Source organism: Macadamia integrifolia, chromosome 1 (genome assembly GCF_013358625.1).
Source record: "Macadamia integrifolia cultivar HAES 741 chromosome 1, SCU_Mint_v3, whole genome shotgun sequence".
Classification (NCBI taxonomy): Eukaryota; Viridiplantae; Streptophyta; class Magnoliopsida; order Proteales; family Proteaceae; genus Macadamia; species Macadamia integrifolia.
In genome coordinates this window covers 2,398,846-2,421,892 of record NC_056557.1, presented here as the reverse complement: position 1 = coordinate 2,421,892, position 23,047 = coordinate 2,398,846, and the positions used below count along the sequence as shown (strand labels likewise).

Genomic DNA, 23,047 nt, shown 5'->3' with positions numbered 1-23,047 from the left:
CAAGGGAGCACAATCCATTTATATAAAATAAATTCAAAAAGTTAAAATATGGTTTCACGCTTAGCTTTGATATTTGAAATTCTAGTATAACTTGTACTAATAGGAATTAACTTTCTATATATATCATTAATGATAAGAATAATAATAATATTTGCTGCAGCAATGATTGTATTATAAGGTGTGGTGACTAACTTTGCAGTCAAGTACTTACGCCAAGCTAGCTGTATCTCTTCATAATGCTTCATGAATAGCAATCACAACTGATCAAATCAGTATATCTTTCAGTTACTAACATGTTTCCCCTTGTCCAAAATCTCAGAATTTCACTATCCATGCAACCCTTTTTCCCTCATCTTTCTTTCCAACAGATAAGCCCAATTAATCTTACCATTCAGATATGCAAGCGTGATCCTAGTACTTATGAACCATCCTCTTCTGTCAAAAAATTTGGAGCCTACCATGATCATATCTATATCTTTGGTGACGTGGTTTCGAAAATGTTGGAGGAAGAGAGAACATCGATGTCGTAGTAGATCATGGTAGTGAAATATATTCTTCACTTTGGGTCTATAAGCGTCTTAAACAGTATCTAGGACTGCAAAGGCTTATAACCACTGCGGATAGAAAAGGAAATTGTGAGAAAGAAGGGTTTGGTCAGGTTATGAGCATGCAGACTGATCCTTTCAATCGAACACCAATGGGTAAAGTTGTGGAAATGTTTGAAGGAAGTATTACTTCCCTGTAGATCCAACCCAATCCTTACCTATCTTCTCGTTCAATGTCTCCAGAAAGTTTCCCCATCATAGTCAAAAGTTTTTATGGTACTGCCACAAGAACAAACATTATTGAAGCTACAAATACATTTGAATTTAGAATTGTTGATGAAGCTGCCTAGTTTTAGATATTGGGCTAATACCTCCTCCAAGATTGTGAGAGGGTTGGCAAGATAGCACTGAAATGATGTATACTCTCAAAAGTAAACAACCCACTTAATCCACATGCTTGTTTAACCCTACCGACCTAACGCTAATCACTAGCTCTTTTCATAGAAATCCATGTTGATTCATCTGCAGAACCAGAAATATGAAATTAATAAAATAAAATGTACAAGGTATCAGAACCTAAACATAGGAATAAAGTATCAAGAAAGGACAGAATTGATTAGTTTCAATACATGAAGGCAAGGTACTCTTACATGAGAAGTGTTAAAAAAATGTACAAGGCAGTATGAAGTACTGAAATCCAATAAATGTTCCTAACGAAAAAGAATTAAACCAGCAATTTTCTTATCGCCACAGAAGTACCTTTTGTTTTGCATATGTTTCCCATAAGGCTAGAATAGTAAGTTGGATTTTTCCAGGAATAGTCTACTAGATGCACCCATTGTCCTCGCTTCTCTGACAACAATTCCTCATACTCCACACGTATTAAGAACTCAACCTGGTTTAATGAAAGTTGGAGAGTCTTCAGGATGTCTTGTCACAAACCCCATATCTATTTCACGGACCTTACAGTAAGGAAATGTGTGTACCTGCATTTTCCCAACAGAATGCAAACTTTGGGTCGTTTCTCGTCACCCTCGTATTTATCTGTATGTACTTGAAGTCTGTTCAACCGCTTGCAAAGCATATCATTGAAACAAAATATGATTGCCTTGATAAGATATGCAAATTCTTCTCATCATCCCTCCATATAAGATGAAGGAATTAACACAAAGAGGACGGATGGAATGATAACACATATAATGTTACTCAAGAAATCATGATTTCTAGATTTTCTTCATGCTATTTCCTCCCCTCTTCTTTGTAAATCCATCTGCATTTTTGTTTCTTTCAAGTGAATAAAAAATGAAAGAACAAGTATTACTGCTTGGAAAATCTCAGTCATCAAGCACAAAAGCATTTCCTAGACTAAATTATGCATGTTAAAAGTAAATGGTATCACCTGTAATGTAACCACTCCAGTATACACAAAGAATCCACAGGACCATTTCAGGTTTGATCATGGTCCATGCAGAATCTGGGTTGAAAATGATATCATGAACCCAAAGTCATACAAAATTTCCATGAATTCCTAACTCTTCGTGGAATTTAAGAATTGCAAACTGATGCAGTTTTTTGTTTTTCCATTTTCTACAACACCCCCCCCCCCCACACACACACACACACAAATCATGAACTTCTGTGGGAGGTATACATGTTGTGAACAGTGGGTTTACGCTAGCAAAACCCTTGTGAGAGACAACAAAATCATGTGCTTGCAAATATAGATGGAAACCTGAATGGATATTGCATATTTGCATCATATTCCCCAGCATGATATTATATTTCTTCTAATGGATGTAAAAGACATAGTCTAAGGGAATTACGAGTTTAAGTTTCAAATCTGATATCGTCCGCTGTCTCTGATATGCAAAAAACTTCAGTGACTGCAACCAACAAGGGAGGAAAAAAAGGATTTAGTAAGGTTTTTACCACCAAATTTCAACTCCTTTAGAGGGAGAAAAAATCCTTTCCCTACAAAAGAAGAAAGTTGGAACAACCGAATAGGTAAGTGAGAAAATGGAAGGACAATACTTACACCTATTCTCTGCATTTCCAGTGATCGGTCTAATGCTGCTCTTTTTGTAAGGAGATTTTCTGGCTCTAACTTCAGTTGGCGCCTATAGTTTTTCCCACGGTAAAGAATTATAGCATGGCCCTTCCTCAACTTTTCAATTGAAACCAATATCCCATCACTCTCAATCTCAAGAAGTCTTGCAGTATCCATAACCTGAAAAAACTGTCTTTGCAATGTAACTACTTTGACAATTTCTCTGTGCTTCCAGTGCTGATGTAGGCCCCCTATTACACCATCAAAGACCCCACGCCTCCCTGAAAAGGGATGTAATCTCCACATAAAGCTAAGGATATCTAGAAATGCCAGCTACATAAATGAATTGAAAATATAAAGGAAAAAACAAAACAATTTTCATAACATTGAACAGCATCACATAGTGAGAGCATCAATGATTAATAAAGAAATGGAAGACCTGCAATCCCCCCCCACCCCCTCTTAATAGTTTCCCTTTAAAATAATTTAGAATATTCCTGTTTCCCCCAAGTATAAGCCTCTACTATGGGAGGTATATCTTCAAAAGGTGGACACTTGTGACATACTTCAAAAAAGAAAAGGGCTTTACAACGCAATGTGTGCCAAATGTGCTTGCTATGTGAAGAATCAATGGCACATTTTTTCATCAATTGCATGTTGGCAAGGTATGGACTAACTTTCTTGAGCCACTCGGTGTAGTCAGTGTGTTCCCATTTGGCGTTTTTGATTTTCCAAGAGTATAGTGTCCTCAACTCAGTCAAAGAGAGACTTCTGTTGGCTCTACACTTTGTAGAAAGGAGTATGGAGTATTTCGTGGGAAAGGAATAATAAACTAGGAATGTTCATAAGGATCATATGCAGATGGAGTAAATGGTGATTGTGAGATGGAAGCAGGCTAACAGAAAAGGAGCTGGGTGTTTAGTGCAGTTAATAGGATGCATCTGCATGCTTACTGAACCTATGAATATCTCACTCAGCTGGGTTCCTACACCAGTTGTTTGGGATAATAATGTGATCAAGATTTTTTTTTTTTTTTAGTAGAATAATGTGATCAAATGACATGAAGAATGCTCCAGATATACTTAAAGAACACAATTCTTGTCCATTACCAAAACAAACAACTGGACGTTTGCTTCCAGGTTCAGAATTGATTGCACAAAATTTATAATTAGTAAATTAGCCCAGGGTCCTTTTTCCTGGATTTCCTACATTTGGTTTCGCAGTGTGACTAACCCGAACGGAAAGCTAAGGGAGACCAAGGAACATCTTAAGGAATACAAATGCAAAGATTTAGCTAAACTATCTAGGACAAGAAGATGAACCCTGGTGAGAGGTAATGTTTGAGGAAAGAAAAGGAATATATCCACATTACACAGGGCTTTTTTCATCCTGTATATCTAAAGGGATGTAACCCAGTGGAAGTCTTGCTTTTGCAGGGTCTGTTCCAAGGGTGCGGGGATTGGTTTTGAGTCACTCCTAATCTTCAGTATTTTATTTTTCCCCTGATTTGGTTGCCCTCGGATTTGGAAACCTTGTCATGTTGGTAGCCCAAGCTTGTACAGTTGCAACAGCTCCTTTTAACCCAATATATCTATGTGAATGAAAACTTGGAGGGGAATCAAATTCTTCTTCTTAATTGAGAAAAAGAAACAAAGGATTGTAGCTAATATAAATCATCTTACCAAGTACCAAGAATCTATTCATTTTCCGGCCTATCTTCCGGAAGCATTGTCTCTCTTCTTCAGTTATCATTTCCCTGTCTGCAACTGGTTCAGAAGGTTTCCATGCTGAATTTAGCTTAGCTAAATGCCTCTCTGATATCTCTATCTTTGATTTAAGCTGCAAAAATAAAAATTAAAGACCAAATAAAAATAACACGCAGCTTCTTTTTCAGTTATCAGAGAGACAGAAGGTCATAAGTAAATAAGACAACAAAAATGGAGCTTACTATATAAAGCCTGCGTTCTTGCTTTCTAAGCTCCTTTTTTAATTTCTCTTTTTCAGCTTCAATTTTGACTTCAAGATCCCCATTCCCACTGTCCAGGTGCACACACTTTGTTTGAATATATTGAAATTCTGAAAAAGTTCCCACAGTGCTACCATTTGTGAGTGCGTCATCAGTAACATAAAGAGATTGAAATGCTTTCTGACGTGCATCTTCTTCCTGCAGATGGAATCTTCTGAGTTCTGCTTCTCTGCCCGAAATCAAATTTGCTACTCTGCTAGGAAGGAAGTCCTTGCCTCTATAAAGTATGATAAAGAATTTATTCCTTAAGATCAGAACTCCTCCTGTAAGACGCTGTCACAATAATACTTGCATGTCAACAACATACAACTTCACAAACATAAAGCAAACAAGGCTAACAAATCACTCTCCCTTCCCCCACCCCCACCCCCAACCCCCCCCCCCAAAAAAAAAAAAAAAGAAATCATTGATATTGGGAAAATAAGCTCTGACTCTCAATTATAGGAGGGAAGCATCATGATAGTCTCAAAATCAATAACCTGCATCTGCACCATCAAAAGTGGAAAACAAAACAATCTGATGCAGTACAAGGCCCACATGGGAGGGGAAAGAACCAAAAGGGCCAACCAAGGATTAAAGTATCGGTATCGGTCGCCGTATCGGTCGGCCAAAATTAAGATACGTATCGGAGGGTATCGTATCGTATCGGAGATACACTAAAATACGCTAAAGATACACACATAAATGGATAGGAAACTTTTTTTTAAACACTTTTGCATAAAGAATTTGTTAAAAAAAGTTATTGATAACATGTATTATGCATAAACACTAAATTGAGGATATCGTACTAAGAATTCAAGGTCTGTAGTTGTCCCATAAATGTAAAATCCTTGTTCCCAATCTTGATTTCCACTTTAGTTAGAGAGAAATATGGCCAACAGCAACTTTGGAACAAAACCCCTTCAAAAAATCTTTTTTTCTGAAAAATTACCCATATTGGCCATTATATGACCGTAGCGCCGATACGTATCGATACTCACCGATACGTACCTATATATATATATATCGATACTCACCGATACGTGCTGATATATACCGACACATACCGATACTCACCGATACGCACCAATACATACCGAAACGTACATTTTACCTCAATTTTATATTTTTCATAGAGTCGTATCGAGACATGTCGTATCGTATCGATGTGTATTAGTGGTGTATTGATGCATATCGGTATGTATTGTAGGATATATATCGATACGAAATGATTTAAAAAATTCAATGTATCGTATCGATGTGTATCGTATCGACCGACTAAATTTAAGATACGTATCGGAGGGTATCGTATCGGTATCGGAGATACTTAAAACCATAGGGCCAACCCAATTAGGCCCCTAATTAGGCACAATAACTTAAGTTATAACCAGCCCACAATAGGCCATGACTTGGGTCCATTCGGTGGTCATAACTCAAGCCCATCAAGAGCCCATATGCAGCCATCGATCAGCAGCTTTTGGAGTTTGTATTTTGGCTGGTTATGTGGCCCATGTTGCTGCCACATGTGGAATTACTACAAGCTATCTTAGTTTTTATTTTCTTAGCTTCTAGTTTCATGTATTCTATATTAGTTTCATATCCATCAGACGTAGGGTTTGTTAATTCTAACTCCATTTAGTTTCTGACCCTATTTCTCAGTTCTGGTTTTCATGGGTTTCCTAGTGTTTGTCTTTTCAGCCTAGCATACGTCATCATACTCTTTATGAAGATGATGATTTATCAACTACCTTAGAACAACACCCTGAGTATGAGAAAAACTAGAAAATAAAAATGCTTGACGAAGATGAGTTTTGGTTTCAGAGGGAAAAGACCACTTTTAAGTGGAAATGATACATAGAAATCAGTAAGTAGTTGGTACCCCAAATCTTCTAATAATTTTTTTCTTTTCCTCTTCAGGAAGTGGGGAGGTGACAGTGGTTGCTGGATAATCAACGATAGTACTTGGTTATCACGTAAACAGTGAGGACAAAGTTCAAGCCCAAGTAAAAGTGTCAACACCCAGAACTCTTTTATAAGCTTTGCAAGCTCTAACCTCTCACAGTGGAAACGTGGCTAAGGCAGATCTAAACTTTTACACCAATGATGGATCACCAACTGCTCAAATATATTATCACATCTTATATTAGAATGAATATTTTCAAATGCATTGACTATTGATCAAGAAGAACACAATTTACATTCATAGGGATGCTAATAACCAGGGTTTTTTGCATTATACATGAAATCTGTGTATAGTGAGGCCAACTTTACATGCACTTTATTGTATCTTCCTGGCATAAGTAGATTATCCCACAATTCTCAACCAGGATTAAGAGTGTGTTTGGATGTGAGGTGGACCAGTGTGTTCTCTCCTTTGCTGGCTGTAACACGTGTCTGAGCTCGGTTTGCACATGTTTGGATTATGCAGGCGTTCAGCACTTTTTGCTGGCCGCCTCCTGGAAGAGGGCTGGGCAACAGCTTAAAATATGGCTTGCCACCTCAACCAATACTGACCTGTGAGCAGCAAGCCGCTTTTGGCTGTTGGGTCCTGCAAAAGCAGCTGGGCATCACTCTTGTCCAACATGACCTAAATGGTAGCAATGGCTCAATCTAACAAGAAATTAAGCTTGGGGGTATAGAAAACGAAAGGAGATTATTTGGAATCACCATTAAATGATAGAGAGAAATAAGGTTGGAAGGGGAAATTGAACAAAGATCAAAGTTAGAATTTGACAAAACTTGAAACTTGGAATAAGGCTGAGCAGAGGTTTCTCCTCATTGACTGTTTAAGGAAACTTCTTATTGACTGTTTAAGGACATATTTAAATCTCTCTCCTAATATCACTATATGAGCCCAACGGTTAGGCAGGTATGAGGTTTCTTCTCAGACGTATCTATGTTCTTAAATCAAGAACTTAAAATTGGCATTCATGGGGGTAGATGGGAACTCGTTAATCAGAAAATGGCGAAACATTGAATGAGTTCTGATTTTGAAGTGATTAATAGTGGATTTGAATGGATGATTGATATATTCACTGGTTGCTTGTCAGAGAAATAAAGAATATAACCTATATTATCGAGGGTGATCAAACTTCTGAATTCAAGAGAAGATGCCAAACCCAGATTTATAAATTTCTCTAAATCTCCCTTACATTAAGAAGACAGATAAAACTAACAGGGAAAAACAGAAGAATAGAAACAAAATCAATACAGAGACAACTGCCAATAAGACTGCTATATCCATCAAAACAGAAGTTTCTCCGAACTTCCCCACAACACCCCACCCAAAAAACAGAAAGCATTACAATGCCAAATATCTGTAGAAAGTCTTAATTTATACCTAGTTCTTCAATCTCAATAGAATTATCTATAAAAAATCTTAATTTGCATAAACAACATAGCTTCTATACCCGTACCAAATTATATCTCAATGTATGCACACCTTATTTTTCCCGCCTGCAAATTTACCATTTGTGTACTAGAACAGCTTTTATTTCTTCTTTCCTCTGCTGCCACTTGAATTCTTGTTGGGTCCTCTCTTAATAAGTTATAATGATTTCAAATGATAAGGCAGTAATGCTAATATCTCAGCAGCATGAAGCTACAGCATGCAAATATTTTTTATATTTCTAATAATAATAACTAAAAGAACCTACTCTAGTCAAGAGTGATGGAAAAAAAAACCGGTGCCACTCTGTATAATGAGGAGGCTAGATTAAATAATTATATGCCTAAGGGAGGGATCTCATCACTATCTTACCACAAATACCACACTAATAGAAAGTTCACTGTTACCAAACTTGCCTTGAGCTCCGATGCCATTTCTTCATTGTTCACATTTGGAACTCCCCACTTCACTGCAATCTTCACAATAAGACTCTTTTCCCACAACTTTAAGATGGCAGCAGCCAAGCCTTGAATATATTTATTTCTTCCTTCAGTAAAGGCAAAGTGAATAAGAACCCAACCAAGAGATGCCATAGAAATTATCGCACAAAAGAAACACACACAGAGAGAAAATAGCCTCAATTAGTCACATTGTATATTATGTAAGGTGCACGTCAAAGTCCAAAAAGAAGAATACTTACAGAAAGCACAGGAACATTATTCTTATAGCAAGTTTACAAATCTGTAGTGAGGAAAGATAATTACCAAGAACAAAATGTGTGGGTAAAGGTCGAGCAAGCTTCCTCAAGTATGTCAGTTCATCATCAGTGAGCTTTGGTCTCTCATTGGGAGGAGACAGCCTAAATGGAGGCTGAAAGTCAGTAACCACTTCTGGAAGCAAGTCTGCATCAATAGGCAATGGTTTTGGCCTCCACCAATCAATAAAACGAGGCCCTAAACCATCCAGAAGTCTGTCAGCTTCCCTTTCATATAGAGTCCCACTTACTGATTGCATAGCCTCATTTTCTTCAACACAAAAACCACTAGAAAGAGAATCAAGTATTCTGCCCTTCGCAGCCATATTATCAATTGTTGCAAACCCAACAGATTTCACTTGAGATGTAGTCATCTGATCTTTTGACTCCCCATGAATGATTTTCAAGGTGGATGATTGATGATTGCATCCTCTATAAACAACAAGAGTGTCTTTCTTACACCAAACAACCAAGCCTCTAGTTTTCGTCTGTTTAAGAACAATAATATGGGTAAGCATTTATACCCACATAACAGTTGTAATAAAAAAGCACCACATGCAAATACGAATTGAAATTATAAATATAATCTTTTGTACAGGAGTTAACTGGAACAGTTTATCAAGTCAACAGATATATTACATGATATATCAAATTGGTTTCAATTTCTTTCTTTAGCTTTACCGAGAAAATACAGGCATCCACACTTTGCATTATAAATAATCCTCCCCAAGAACAAATGGAGCTGTAGGTCCAAATGAGTTATGTACAGTACTAAATATGAAGCTTCAATTCAGAGTGAAGAGATAACAGCCCAATATTGAGCAAATTCTGTGTAGGAAATGAAGAAGTCAATCAAAAATCAAATAGACACGAACCTCGACAATCTCCCGAGCCCTATCCATATTACGGCATAACGGTATATCGAACTTAAGCATTGCAAGTTCATTGTTCCTCCAAATAAACCTAATTTCATCCACCACAGCTTGAGTAACCCCTGCTTTCTTAACCTTCACCCATTTCTTCATTCTCGCTGCTTCAATCCTCAATCTTTTGAGAAGCACTTTAGGAAGAGTCAACTGCGCCGCAGTCACCACCTTGTCCTTCTTCGGTCTCGGAATGACAATCTTCTCACCCCTGGCCCATGGCATTTTCCCACCCAATTTCGAATTCCCATCTCCACCAACCTTGTCGAGCGAAACCCGAAATTCAAATTCTCCATCCTCTGGTAGATTATGGGGTACCTCTGAATCGCGGGTTTCTTTAAGCTTGGTAATGCTTCGAACTATATCACGCATTGCTTGCCTCCCTCTTCCTCCTTTAACTTTCTCAGTCAACCACGAATCGTAGTTTTCATCATCTTCGCCTTTGGAACTACTCTTCTTCTTGCTTTTGGAGAAGTCTAGGACTTCACTGGGAGGAAGGAGAAGAGGGCCCTTCATCCAAGGAGCTGCAGGCATCTTAACGAAACCATTGGAACTCGACAAGGTCTCTGATAGAAATAAAACTTTGGAACTTGGGGATTGACTGTCACTATTGTTGTTGTTGCTGCTGCTGCTGCTGCTTTTTAAAAGGGTTTTTGCTTCACATGGAGGAACCCTGAGAGATTTGGAAGGATAACTAGAATTGAAGTTTCTGGGAGGATTTCGGCACAGGGGCTTGGAAGAGGCGGAGATGGCATTTCTAGCAGCAGTTGATGATGAACTTGGATTTGAGCAATTAAAAAAATTGGGTGTGTTTGACAGAAGGGAAGCAGAGAGAAAAGTGGCAGTGGACATTGAAGCCTTGAAGATTTTTTGCAGAACAGAGATAGATGCTCAGTCTGCGGATAGTGCTCTTGTGCAGTTTAGTAGCTTTGATTGCTAAGTACACCACACTTCACCCGATGGCTCATATTCACAGTTTCGCACTTTTGACACCACAAAATTATTCGGGTTACTGAATCAGTTCTCCATAAACCCGTCCAATCTATGATCTGTTTGTCTCCTCATAATTTTTATGGGAAAAAAGATCTCTATCTGGTTGCGCACTCCTATAATCAGACATATGGATTCCTGATTGGATGCTTGTGTGCTTCCCCATTGATTCCGATATCAAGCAAAAGCCAAGTTGAGACCAAAATTGGTTCAATTATATGTGTCTTTTTTTTCTTTTGGTAAATAATTATATTGACTTCGTAATTTGAGATTAAAAAAACTTAAATATTTGTATATTAATCCTTCAAACCAAGTTTTATAATTGTCTAAGTTAAAAAAAAAAACTAGTACTTCAAGCCTTCCTTCATCCCCATGATTCGGCTACTGTAAATGCAAACCCTTCTTTGCTTCCTTGCATATGAAAGTTCTTGTTTATTTTTTATGTTTTGTCATAGTGTTACTTCAAATCCTTGCTCTATATTTTTGGTTTGCCTATTATTTCATTTCTTTGCTTTTATACAATTCTTAAATCTATAGTTCGTAAACACAATAGTCTAACCAGATCACCTCATCTTATGTAATCTTTAAATTAGGAGCATTAACTGCACAATATGATGTGTTCCTTTAGTTAGGTTAGGAGCAGTGATGAGGTTGTGAATCTGAGCGATCGGGACTACTACAGAGAGACTATTTTAAATATTTGGAGTCAATTATTAACAAGAAGGGGATATAGAAGATGATGTGTTTTATGGAATTAAAGTGGGGATGAAAATGGAGAAATACGTCATGAGTTTTATGTGACAAATGTATGTTGATAAAACTCAAGGAAAAATTCTATAGGACAGCAATACAATCAGCTATGACTTATGGGGCAGAGAGATTAGACAATCAAGAAGAGTAATTTGAATAAACTATGGGTAGCAAAGATGAGGATGTCATGTGGGATGTGTGGCAACACTCAGAGGGATAGAGTAAGGAATGATTGTATAAAAAATTAACAAAGTGGTGGCCACTCTGATTCAAAACAAGTTCCATTAAAGTCGATTGACATAGTATGGTCATGTTCAACGGAGGCTTATGGATGCCCTAATAAAGAAAAGCAAGCAGATTCATAGAAGGCTTCAAAAGAGGTAAAGGCAGACCTAATACTAACGAAGTGATAAGGAAATATATGCAATTGGTATGGTTGGATTCTAGTATGACTACAGATAGATCTATGTGGAGAACAAAGACCCACGTAGCTAACCCCTTGTAGGGGATGTTCCTAGGATGCTGTCCTAATTTTACTACTAAACCGTATCTCTTGTATCGTCTTCTACTTCCATGTTACACTTCTTTTATCTTATATTTCTGCTACTATGTTCACCATATTGGATTCACATAGCCAACCCCATTTAGTTGGAATAAGGTTATTATTGTTGTTGTAACCATACAATATCAAGAGTACTTCTTTCACATATGATTAAGAGGCATAAGCTGTCATCTTTTTTTCTTTTTTCCTTCTTACATTGATTTCCCCCTATTGACCAATCATAAGTTGTAATCCCCTCCTAATGACTAGGTTCTCCACACTGCTTTTTCAAGAGAATCATCTTCAAATTTTTCAGCTCTGTGGGTGTAAAAGAAGTACATCAATCTAAGATCATAAATACTCTACCTCTCATAGTGTGAAGTTTTTCCGGATATTCTTTACACACCATCTGAATTCCTCGGTCAAAGAATTCTCCATTGACCAAGGGTGAAGGAAAATTGCCTCCAGTAACATATATGGTACAGTGAAATAAATGATAATTAAGAGTAGTGAATGTTTTTCTTGTTGTCATATACATGTATGGTTGGCTGGGAAAGTGCCAAGTGTAAAATGGTAAATGAAAGGATAATGATAAATTAATTATTTCTGAAAATAATGTAGACCTCTTTTTCCGCCAAAGGAAGTCTACAAATCCAATAATTAGTTTGGGAAAAATTTGAAGGGAATGAGGAAAAAGAAATAAGACTATTTCGAAAAAAAAAACTAATTTTTACTATCATGGGAAAATGCTAAAGCACTTTACATCCCTTTTACTCCCATGCTTTCCCCTGGAACCAAACATAGCCATGGATCTCGGTTCCAAACAAAGGATAATCCTTCTAGAAAGACAATCCCAAGCCCATTGTTGACTTGACTACGGGGTAATTTGTCCTGATCAAGCCAAATTTTATAAAATATCCAAACTCCACGTAATCACTTTGTTTCTAATTCTTTTAATAAAGCAAATTTTCACATCTCCTTCTTCCTTGATATTTTAATATATCCTTCTTATCTTTTGTGGCAGATTTTTCACTATTTTAACTTCTATATGCCTTCAAATCTACCTAATCTCAAATACTTCGCTTGATAAAAGGAAAGAGATTCATGCATAGGAGATTTTATGCATGAAATTTCATAAAATAAATTGAGGGTATTTTATCATTAAGATGGAAACTTTTGTCCTCATCTAAGAATCTGTGCGTGACCGTGCACAAAACTTTTCACCTAAAGATTATTAAGATTAAAATAAAAACAAATTATTCCCTCGATTCATATTTATAATGTCTCGGATGACCTAACCATATTAATTATCAAAGGTCAACCTTAAATTTCAACACTTGGGAAATAAGAAATGCGAAATGAAATATACAAGGGCGAATGAACGGAGTCCACTTTTGTGGCTTTTAATGCCCTTTAAATTTAAAACCAAAAGAAAAAATATATTTCTTGATTTGAATATATACACAGCCAACAACATTTTTTGTTGGTTGGATGGAAGAAAAACGTAAACACTGATAAAAAGGAAGGCATACATCATTCATGACCATCATGGTTGCAAATCACATAATAAACTATTTATTGCGCCTAAGCCACAAAAATTTCACCCTAGGGCGGCGACTTATAAAGAGAATTTCATGACAGAAAAAAGGTTCTTTGAGCAAGCAGCATAATCTATGCCTTGTCACATAATTTTTTTTTTTTTTAGAGAATAGAAAGATTTATGTGTGAAGGCGCAACTATCCCTCTTGCTCAAACAACCCTCTCCTTTTATGAAATCATGCTGACCTAATGTATGTTGTGTGACTGAACTAATTTTCAACTGAAGTAAATCCGTGGTGGCGTTGAATCACGCTCTGATGAGTATTCCGGTATGTTGTAAACATTTGTATTTCCAACTTGAGGGTTAAAATATGTCAAATTTTGTGGCTGATCTCCTTCATATTCCATGATTCCATTGGGCACCTCGACGAGGAACGTATCCGTAATAAAAGTATTGTGGTGGTTCAACCTCGCAATGTTTTGATGATGATTCAAACATTGCACCTCCATATCACCTACACAATTAGTGTTCGTTAGTTGATGTAAATCTAATAGATATAATTAAAGAGGAAATTAACCAGATCTCAAAACATGCACAGGACAAATAAAAAGAGGAAGGGATACATAGATCAGTTGAATACCTAATGGTTGCGGAGCAATATTCTCATTGACCATTCCATCAAACTCTTCCAACGAATCCCATTTCATGTAGGCTTCTCTAATCAACTTTTGAACATGAGCCTACAGATATAGAAATAGAAACATAATCAATATATATTATAAGATGAAGGATTTATACATATGTCACCTACTTATATTAATATCTTAAACGTCAAGTCAATAGTACAAAATAAAATAACATACATACAGACAAAATAAATAGAAGTCATAATATGATACCCTTTGGGCTCCTGTTAGATCATGGGTATTGTAGAATTGACCGTCGACAATGATCCATGCAACTTGACATATAGGATTCAAGACAATGGAATAATGTAGTCCTTGTCCATCGAATTTGTACAACTTGGTACCCATCACACACGTTTTTGCATGCTTTATTGTTGCTTCCCATGTCTTGTCCGACATCCCTCCACCCAAAATCTACAACAATAGAGATTGCAGTGAGCCATAGGTAGCCATGAATGAAGAACACATCTATTATTAACATTTCCAAAAAAAGTATATATATTACCTTTCTAAGCTTTGTGCTGTCCACGACCCACAGCTTCAACAAGTCCTGGACTTTGTGGATGCCCTCTGAAGCTAGCTTCCTATGGAAGGCCCCATCTTTCCCAATTTTCTCAAGACGCCAAACTTCATCTTCCAGATATGGCGGATGGTGCTTCTTGTACACTGTAGAGATAGGTAATTAGAACAAGGAAATCAAACTTTAATTCCATTATTTGCCCTATAGAGAAAAAGATTCATAAGCTAGCATCCTAGAAATGTTAAAAAGTAAGAAGTACATGGTCTTTGGTTGATGATTAAATCAATCTTTATGGTTGATTGCATGAGATCAAGACTACTAAAGTCTCGAAAAAAGCAGTGACCACATCTTGTTTCCCATGCTTACCAAACATTGGATTGATTTTGACCTATTTTGGATTTATACTGAATCTACCTAGAATTTTCTTTTTCTTCTTCTTTTTGACTTTCTGTCGGTTTTAATCATGGAATAAAGCTAACACACCAATCTTTATCTTGGCCATGGCCTGACAGAAAACTGACCACAAAGCAGTTAAGGAAGCCTAAGAGCAAGAAACATCAAATCGGCTTCACTTAAGAATCCTTATTCCCTCATCAATTCCATAATACGAAAATAAATATAAAATATAAAATCTTTATAATTTCAGCCATTTCCCTTACTTATCATCAGTTTGAATTGTAATAATAAGATAAGGGTTAGTTTGGAAGGTAGCTACAAGGCATTTACGAGCAGTGTTCAACATCTATCGCATTTATTATTATTACCAAACTCGATAGTTTGGCCCTCAATCACTTGAACTCACCCATATGCAAATAGTGAAGCACAACACTTCACTAACACCTTAGAACGTAATTTTTCCCTTTCAAATATATTGGCCAGATAAGAAGATGACAGAAATGTTATTCCCTCTCTTAGTCCAATCCAAAGTACTAACAAAAACAAATGTAAGAAATGTTCCAGTTAATACAATCTAACAGATCAGTAAGAGTCAAAGTAAATTAGTGATCATTTCTAGAACAGAAACAAACCAAAGATTAAAAATCTGAAATTCAAATGAACACGTCAATGATAGGATAAACTTACACTCTCCTCTGTGATCTTTAACCATGAAGGGTTCTGTCATTGCTTCATGGATCTTAACACCTTGACAACTCCCCGGTACCACTCTTGCTCCCAGTCTGAACTTTCGACTTCGAATCCAACTCGAATTATCGGTAAATGATAAATCAGATATCATAGCAAAACCATCCCTTACAGTGACAACCACATGATCTCCTGTGAGCAGTGGCCTCTTTCCTTCTCTTTCTCGGACAATTTTGCTGTTAAATTGTTCACTAGTCCAATTGTCACTGTCCCCCAAGGGGAAGTCCCCATCGATAGCAACAATCTCTACTTTGATAGGACAAGGTAAAGCAGTTGGAATACTCCGATCACCATTGGTGTCCATGAGAAGGATTTGAAGTGGGCTATTTTCCACATCTTCAATTTTGCTTCCAGTGAAGACTGGAAGTGAGAGTTTTTTGCTGAAGCTAAGTGTTAAGGTTGAAGCTTCTGCTGCAGCTCTGATTTGCAGTGAGGGTTCCCTATAAGAAAAGAATTAATCAAGAATGATCAGCTATATTAATCCAATATGGTGTAAGCGTTTTGTGAGATATTTAATTTTTATTCATTTATGTATACCTAGAGAGACGTGCACAGCGTCTGAGCCCACGTTCCACCTCTTCATTCACCTAAAGTCAAAAATTGATAAGATTATCTTAAGAACACTTGGGACAAAAATAGAAGACTTTAAAGTATATTTCATGACTCCTTCCTCTAAATTTATAGTTTCTGTTAAGACTTCTGATGATCCTAATCAAGAACAGCTAGCAGCATATAAAAAATGTTTTTAATATGATCAACATAGATGATTGAAAATAATAAATCTCTCAAGAATAACAAGTAGGGGTTAATTAATTTGTGATATAAGTTTTTATTAGTCAAGTAGCTAGCTAGTGTTAATATATATTAATGTGTTATTATATTAAGCTATGCTTAAGAGGTACTAATTAATAGAAACCAACAAGTACTAACTAGAGAAGAATTATCAAAACAAGTTGGCTGGATAGTGATTAATACAAGGTGAGGAGAAAGCCTGGATTAAATAATCTAATTTAGTCATTTAAACCAAAACTAAAGTCATAATAAAACAAGCTTTGAGAGGGTTTGTTCTTCATCATACCACTCTTCGAAGCAATGGCTCCAAGGATGAAACAAATTTCTGGAAATATTGCACCATCACAACTTCTCCAATTACACTGTCAAAAGATAGAGAAAAAACAAAAATCACTTTAGAACAATTCCCTCAAAATAATTAAGATTCCAAAAACAAATTGCACCAAAGAGTTTGTATAGAAGAAAAGAGATACAAGAAAGAAAGGATCAAATAGAATTTTCCGATGAAATTAGATACTAACGCTGCGAAAGAAGGTGTAGTTCTCCTCTTTTTGGGATCTTGGTCGTTGGGTTCACGACGGGATTGATCATCAATAAGCCTCTTGGCCGCCATTCTTAGTTGCTGGAGAACTGTGTGGGAGTAATTAAGACAAGCTAGGATGATGGAGATAGCTAGATAGATGAAGAAAGCGTTAGAAAACTGGTTTGAGCTTTTGGGTAACTGCAGAGGTTGCCGTATTGGTGTTGGTGCAGCTCATCTGAGGAAGTGCGACATGCTAAGTGAATATAAATTGCAAGGAGGTGCCAATTAAATATTGGGTGAAACAGAAATTTCTGGGAAGAGGAGACGAAACAACTGGGCAGCAACCAGGATGATTCCCAGTGACCATAGCTCCCTGATGTAAACTTCACGACGTCAGTCTCCCAACCAAGTCAAACCTACCCTTCTTCCTCTCTCTCTCTCTCTATATATATAGAGAGAGAGAGAATATATATATATAGAGAGAGAGAGAGAATATATATATATATATATAGAGAGAGAGAGAGAGAGAGAGAGAGAGAGAGAGTGAGTGGAGGCAGAACGTCAAAAGATTTGGGCTAACGCGTTAGACGTAAGAAGCTTGACACAACATGGTACAAATCAATTTCCACGCCATGGCAAATCTTAAAAACCAGATATTTTTGGTCTTTTGAACCGGATCAGACCAAGCATTACCTTGCTTTTAGGTGCCATTTGACAACACTGTGCCGGAGTGATTTTGGTGGTTTTTTTATTATTATTATTCTGTAGGAATACTTCGAGAGTGTTTGGCAATTATGGTTGATTTTGTATTCCCACTTAATAAATTCATCCAAAAATTACTTCAAAAACAAAAATGGAGGCTCCATCTTATGATATTTGAGAAATTCTTGAAGGAGTGTTACAGATGCAGCAATTAGGAGCCACAGATGTCTCAATTTGGAGTCATTGAACTGACTATGAAGAACTTATCACTCTTTGGAAAGCAAAGCAGGCATGAAAAATGTGTAGTTTTTGTTGAATCTTAATTAAACATGTGGCTGGAAATTTTGTAATTTTTAGAAACAATGTAGAATGTTCCAGTGGCTCACCAGTAAGACGTTAAAGCTAGAACTGATCGTATTTGTAATCTAGTTTTAACCTTCCTTCCCATCTTTCCACTTAATCCATCTTTTATTTTTTAAAAAAAAAAAATTACCCGATATGGTTATGTGGGTAACTTCATATTATTTTATATTTTGTTATTAAATTTCATTTTATTTTATTTTTCAAATTAAAGTAAAATAAAAATAATATCTAAAAAATATCATTACTAAATATGATATATTGATATGAAATTTAACTAGTTTATATAATCATGTTGGGCAATGATAGTAAGTGTTTCCTTTTTATATTTACAAATTTTCATTTTCTTTTCTTTCAATTTCCCTCGCAATCCAAATAGACTGAAATGACAAACATTTAGACGCAGATGCGTCCATATTGGCCTACTGGATAACACCAAAACAGGTCAAGGATATAGCAGGAACTGATTATCATGCCCCATGTCTCTCTCATCTCTCTCCGATCTCTCCACTACTGTGCACCATGGCTGATTGCGAAAGAACAATGAAACAAGTAGAGGAAGCCGTAAACAGCGGGGAAAAGCCAGGAAAAAGTGGATATTGACATGGTAGAAGAGCAGCAACACTTCTATGTTACCAAACGTCATTCTACACTAAAGAATCACATCCTCAATAATAGAATCACTAAAAACATTTTTAGTTTAGAATCACTCTTGCAAAATAGAAATTTTCTCAAATGACACCTTGGGTTAGAAACCATGTTTGGAAGAAAAAGAAAAGGACAAAGATGCCTTAAAACCCCACCCCACCACCCCAACCAACTTATATTTCACGAAAAGTAATTAAAAAGGCCAAAGGTTTTGTGCATGTCCATGCATCATTCATAGCCTTGTCCCCCTCTTACGAAAGGGGGCTGAAATGACTAAAAGTCCCCCTATTTGACACAAACTATTCGAGTCCGATGAATCTTCACGTAAGTGAATTGAGATACTAGATTCTCGACACGTCTTGTCTTTCAAAATAATAGTTAAATGTTGACACTTGTTAAGCCCTTGACCGAAAGAAACTACCCATTATCTTATTTTTAAATATTCTGAAGATTTATAAATTAAAAAAAAAATGATCCCAATAAAAATGGAAGTTATTTGCTATGATTCCATTTTATAATTTCTTTCTTCTTGTAACATATAAGTCATCAGAGATTATTTTGTTTTCTGTCTCTTATTTTTCTTCTTGTATGCTCTTTCATTTAGTTGCTATAGGTGACAGAGTTGAAACTCAAGTACATTATCTTGTGTGGGAGGAATTTGAAAAACAAGAAATCTGGTGATGTAGTCTTAACATAGTTGAGAGAGCATTGAAGAAGAAGGGGGAGAGAGAGAGAGAGCGAGAGAGAGGTGGGTGGGAGGCGACGGTGGTAGTGTTGGGGGTGTTAAGATAATCTCTAGTACTCCTTTTTTTTTTTTTTTTTTTTTTTAATGCTTCTATAGCTGCGTTTAACAGTTTGACTTGATAGTTAATTAGTTTCATGGAACGTTTACAAACTTGGAATTAGATAATATGAGACCTCTCTCGATTTAATATAAGTAATCATTAATGGGATCGCCAATTAGTAAAACCCTTAATTGTTGCAGCCATTCATTCGATCAATCGTTCACAAAGACTATCAACATGAGGGATCTTCCATGGATGACTGAGTCAAGATCACAATAAGCGCGTCCAAAGAGATTTGAAAATGAATATTCCTTATTTTTAATTTAATTGGAATTGAAAGGATAGATTATATAGTATCGCTATCATTTGAACTAGAATATGTTTTAGCCATTAATTTGAAAGTCATAGGAGGGCCATTGACTGGTCTTCCTAATTCTCTGAAACCAAATGGTTTTCAATGACTGAAAGAAATCACCATGGACATGGATCACGGGTTTTCCACTTCACAATGACATCTAAACCTTTGGAATTTCCACCCAATAAAAAAAATATATATATTAGAGGGTTAACTGCATAGTCCAAACTGATTCCTTTCCTCTGATGTGGTTGTCACCATCTCACCCCACAATGACATCTAAAAAATCCTCATTCTTTATTGTATTGTCAGGCAGAGGTTAGGTAGACAGCATCTTCACTTTCATTCTATTTCATTGCTTATATGACCAACCTGGCAACCCAAACATGATCAAATATACTAGCAAAATTCTGGATCAACCATCAGTCATCTATAAGGGTGTTAATCGGTTCAGTTTCAGATTAAACAGTGCGAATTGATTCGATTCACATTTATTTGATTAAAATCATAACCGTATCATTTACTAAACCGTTCTACTTTCTAAAATTGTGACCATTTAATAAACGATTTTAGTTTCCACGATTTCTAAATAGTGTCGCTTTCACGGTTTTAAATAGTTTTGGTTTATTCCATACAGTTTGTAAAACAGTTCACAATCGATTTGTTATAACTTACAACAATCTCTAAACTGAAGATCATAAGCTTATTCAAAAATAATTGGTAACCACCAATAAGAGATTATATATTGACAATGGTATGTCTTAATTTGATAATCTAGTGTTATTTCTTTGCATGGCCATTCTCAAACATATAGAACTAATATCATACAACATCGGAATCCAGCCTTCTACAGCATAAAATATTAAAATGACAGGTGATTCAGCCAAAACACTCAATTTGTAATAACATAATAACATATATGGTTTACAAATTAATGATCTAAAACCTAAACTTAAACTGAATTGTAATAAATCATACCAAAGCAGGATGGGCACTTAATTTAATTTTATACGGATTACTGCCCCTGCTTTATTTAATTGTTATACAGATTAATCGGATCGGTATTTAAACTGTTTGGTTTAAATGGTTTCAATTCGATTTGAAACCAACAGGTTTCGCAGTTAAAACGGACCCAACCCGTTTAGCTAATCAGCCTGAAACTTGAAACCATAACCGCACCATCAAGGATTAAAGTATCGGTATCGGTCATCGTATCGGTCGGTCAAAATTAAGATACGTATCGAAGGGTATCGTATCGGAGATACGCTAAGATACGCTAAAGATACGCACATAAATGGATAGGAAACACTTTTTTATACACATTTGCATAAAAAAATAGTTAAAAAAAATTATATATAACATGTATTATGCATAAACAGTAAATTGAGAGTATCGCACTAAGAATCCAAGGTTTGTAATTGTCCCATAAATGTAAAATCCTTGTTCTCAACCTTGATTTCCACTTTAGTTAGAAAGAAAAATGGTTGGCAGCAACTTTGCAACAAAAACACCTCAAAAAATTATATTTTTTTTTTTTTAAATTACCCATTTTGGCCATTTTATGACTATATCGGTACGTATCGGTATGTATCGGTGTGTATCGGTCGATACATACCGATACGCACCGATACGTATCGATACATACTGAAACGTACATTTCACTTCAATTTTGAATTTTTCATAGAGTATTGATACGTATCGGTGAGTATCAATGCGTATCGATGGTGTATCAATGCATATCGGTGTGTATTGTAAGATACGTATCGATACATAAGGGTTTTAAAATTTTCATGATACGTATCGATATGTATCGTGCCGATGCCTACCGATACGGATACATATCGGCCGATACGGCACGATACGCACCGATACTTAAAAACATGCGCACCATTTACTAAACGGTTTTGCGATTTCGATGTAAATGGATCAGTTCGATTTCGGTAAACGGTTTCGATTACAAATTCACATCCTTAATCTATAGTCTTGTCTTTGGAAGCATTGATTTTTCTTTGGCGAGGGAGGGGGGCCTGAGGATGCATTCAAACATATAGATGCTTCTGTCTCCAAGTATAACTTTCTTAAGATAATAAAGAGAAAAGATGTTGATAGAAATCAACCTATATCACCCACATCCGAGGAATATTCCTCATTTCTCATCACAAGTACTTCAACCAAATGAAGAGAAAAAGTTCAAAAAAACTGATCAAAGCATGTTAAACAACGAGAGAGAGAGAGAGAGAGAGAGAGAGAGAGAGAGAGCGCTCCTTGGTAGGCAAGTCTATTACATTAGAGAGAGAGAGAGAGAGAGAGAATGTAAAAGGGAGCTCCATGGTAGGCGAGTCTATTACATCACCTTCTTTGGTGAGTCTGCTATTGGGTCACGAAGAGTACCGAACATCCAATCCATCCATATTGTGTAGTGGCCATAGTTATGACGGTATGTGGTATGGTGAATTGTGTGGTAGCCAGCCCCCATGACAGGCCATGCCTTGCCATGGATGCAGTCATGAATGTTTGCTGTCCATATGGCCTCAATAAATAAGAGAACAATGTGAGTCATGAAATGGGTTGGAATCATGAAGAGTGCTACCACATGTGGTATTGCTTGTAATATCCCGTCCAGTGGATGGAATGCCAAACCTGAAATAAACAATCATCAAATTTAGCTCTAACCAAGAATATGAAATGCTTAAAAGGTGAGTTTAAAGTTTAATAAAATTACAATAATATCATTTCATATTAGTGTAAACCAGTGGCATCCTTATTATGTTACTTTTGACTCACATTTGAGGAACTTCAAGTTCTTGTGTGAGTCTGAAAATTGACTAATGAGATGGGTGTGACATCTTTATCACATTGATCCACCCATATTTGCCACCTGGCAAGAAATTATGATTTGGTGATGTGTTAAATATCACCAGATAGTCACCAATAGACAAACTTCTGAAAGTGCCTGCCTAGTGTACAGATAAGGACCATCAAAGATCAATTCCTGCTTTCATCTTGGGGAGGTTGGGTTGGGATAGTTTTTTCCTTTTCTTTTTTTTTTT

At 36.4% G+C, this 23,047-nt stretch overlaps 3 protein-coding genes across 11 annotated transcripts in view; all 3 read right to left on the bottom strand.

Annotated features, from left to right (window-relative positions):
• Positions 1 to 207: 207 nt before the first annotated feature.
• LOC122081648 (chloroplastic group IIA intron splicing facilitator CRS1, chloroplastic) lies at positions 208 to 10,718 on the bottom strand. 8 transcript variants are annotated; one of them, XR_006141157.1, is made up of 11 exons: positions 9,615 to 10,718; positions 8,750 to 9,227; positions 8,402 to 8,532; positions 4,541 to 4,891; positions 4,275 to 4,431; positions 2,581 to 2,873; positions 2,369 to 2,428; positions 1,305 to 1,531; positions 917 to 1,067; positions 764 to 824; positions 208 to 614 (listed from the first exon to the last, which is right to left on the bottom strand). XR_006141157.1 is itself a non-coding variant. In XM_042648848.1 (8 exons), exons 1-8 carry the CDS (start codon positions 10,512 to 10,514, stop codon positions 1,436 to 1,438), a joined length of 2,466 nt encoding a protein of 821 aa, XP_042504782.1. In that variant the 5' UTR covers positions 10,515 to 10,718; the 3' UTR covers positions 1,140 to 1,435. The 8 variants fall into 8 exon arrangements, 1 of the variants encoding a protein (XP_042504782.1); XR_006141155.1 differs by having other exon boundaries at positions 764 to 1,067; XR_006141153.1 differs by having other exon boundaries at positions 208 to 824.
• Positions 10,719 to 13,361: 2,643 nt separating this feature from the next.
• LOC122084871 (protein SAR DEFICIENT 1-like) lies at positions 13,362 to 17,389 on the bottom strand. Its single transcript, XM_042653296.1, has 8 exons — positions 17,146 to 17,389; positions 16,911 to 16,986; positions 16,370 to 16,419; positions 15,773 to 16,272; positions 14,675 to 14,835; positions 14,383 to 14,583; positions 14,124 to 14,223; positions 13,362 to 13,997 (listed from the first exon to the last, which is right to left on the bottom strand). The coding sequence occupies exons 1-8, from the start codon at positions 17,235 to 17,237 to the stop codon at positions 13,759 to 13,761; spliced, it is 1,419 nt and encodes a 472-aa protein (XP_042509230.1). The 5' UTR covers positions 17,238 to 17,389; the 3' UTR covers positions 13,362 to 13,758.
• A 4,666-nt stretch (positions 17,390 to 22,055) lies between these two features.
• LOC122082807 (delta(7)-sterol-C5(6)-desaturase-like) overlaps positions 22,056 to 23,047 on the bottom strand; it is a 9,432-nt gene continuing 8,440 nt past the window's right edge. The window contains exons 3-4 of one of the 2 annotated variants that reach the window (XM_042650617.1): positions 22,319 to 22,637; positions 22,056 to 22,223 (exon numbers count right to left, since the gene is read on the bottom strand). In XM_042650617.1, the coding sequence (XP_042506551.1) occupies positions 22,342 to 22,637 (296 nt within the window). In that variant the 3' untranslated portion in view covers positions 22,056 to 22,223; positions 22,319 to 22,341. Of the gene's footprint in view, positions 22,227 to 22,318; positions 22,638 to 23,047 lie in introns of both variants that reach the window. The other variant, XM_042650690.1, reaches the window with a different exon arrangement.

Coding starts and splice junctions, on each gene's coding strand:
- LOC122081648 (XM_042648848.1), bottom strand. CDS start 10,514: ATGTCCACTGCCACTTTTCTCTCTGCTTCCCTTCTGTCAAACACACCC. Junction 8,533..8,749: donor ACCCACACATTTTGTTCTTG/GTAATTATCTTT, acceptor CCTTTACTGAAG/GAAGAAATAAATATATTCAA. Junction 2,429..2,580: donor TGGAAATGCAGAGAATAGGT/GTAAGTATTGTC, acceptor TGTTGGTTGCAG/TCACTGAAGTTTTTTGCATA.
- LOC122084871 (XM_042653296.1), bottom strand. CDS start 17,237: ATGGCGGCCAAGAGGCTTATTGATGATCAATCCCGTCGTGAACCCAAC. Junction 16,420..16,910: donor AGCCATTGCTTCGAAGAGTG/GTATGATGAAGA, acceptor TTTTGACTTTAG/GTGAATGAAGAGGTGGAACG. Junction 14,584..14,674: donor ACAGCACAAAGCTTAGAAAG/GTAATATATATA, acceptor CTATTGTTGTAG/ATTTTGGGTGGAGGGATGTC.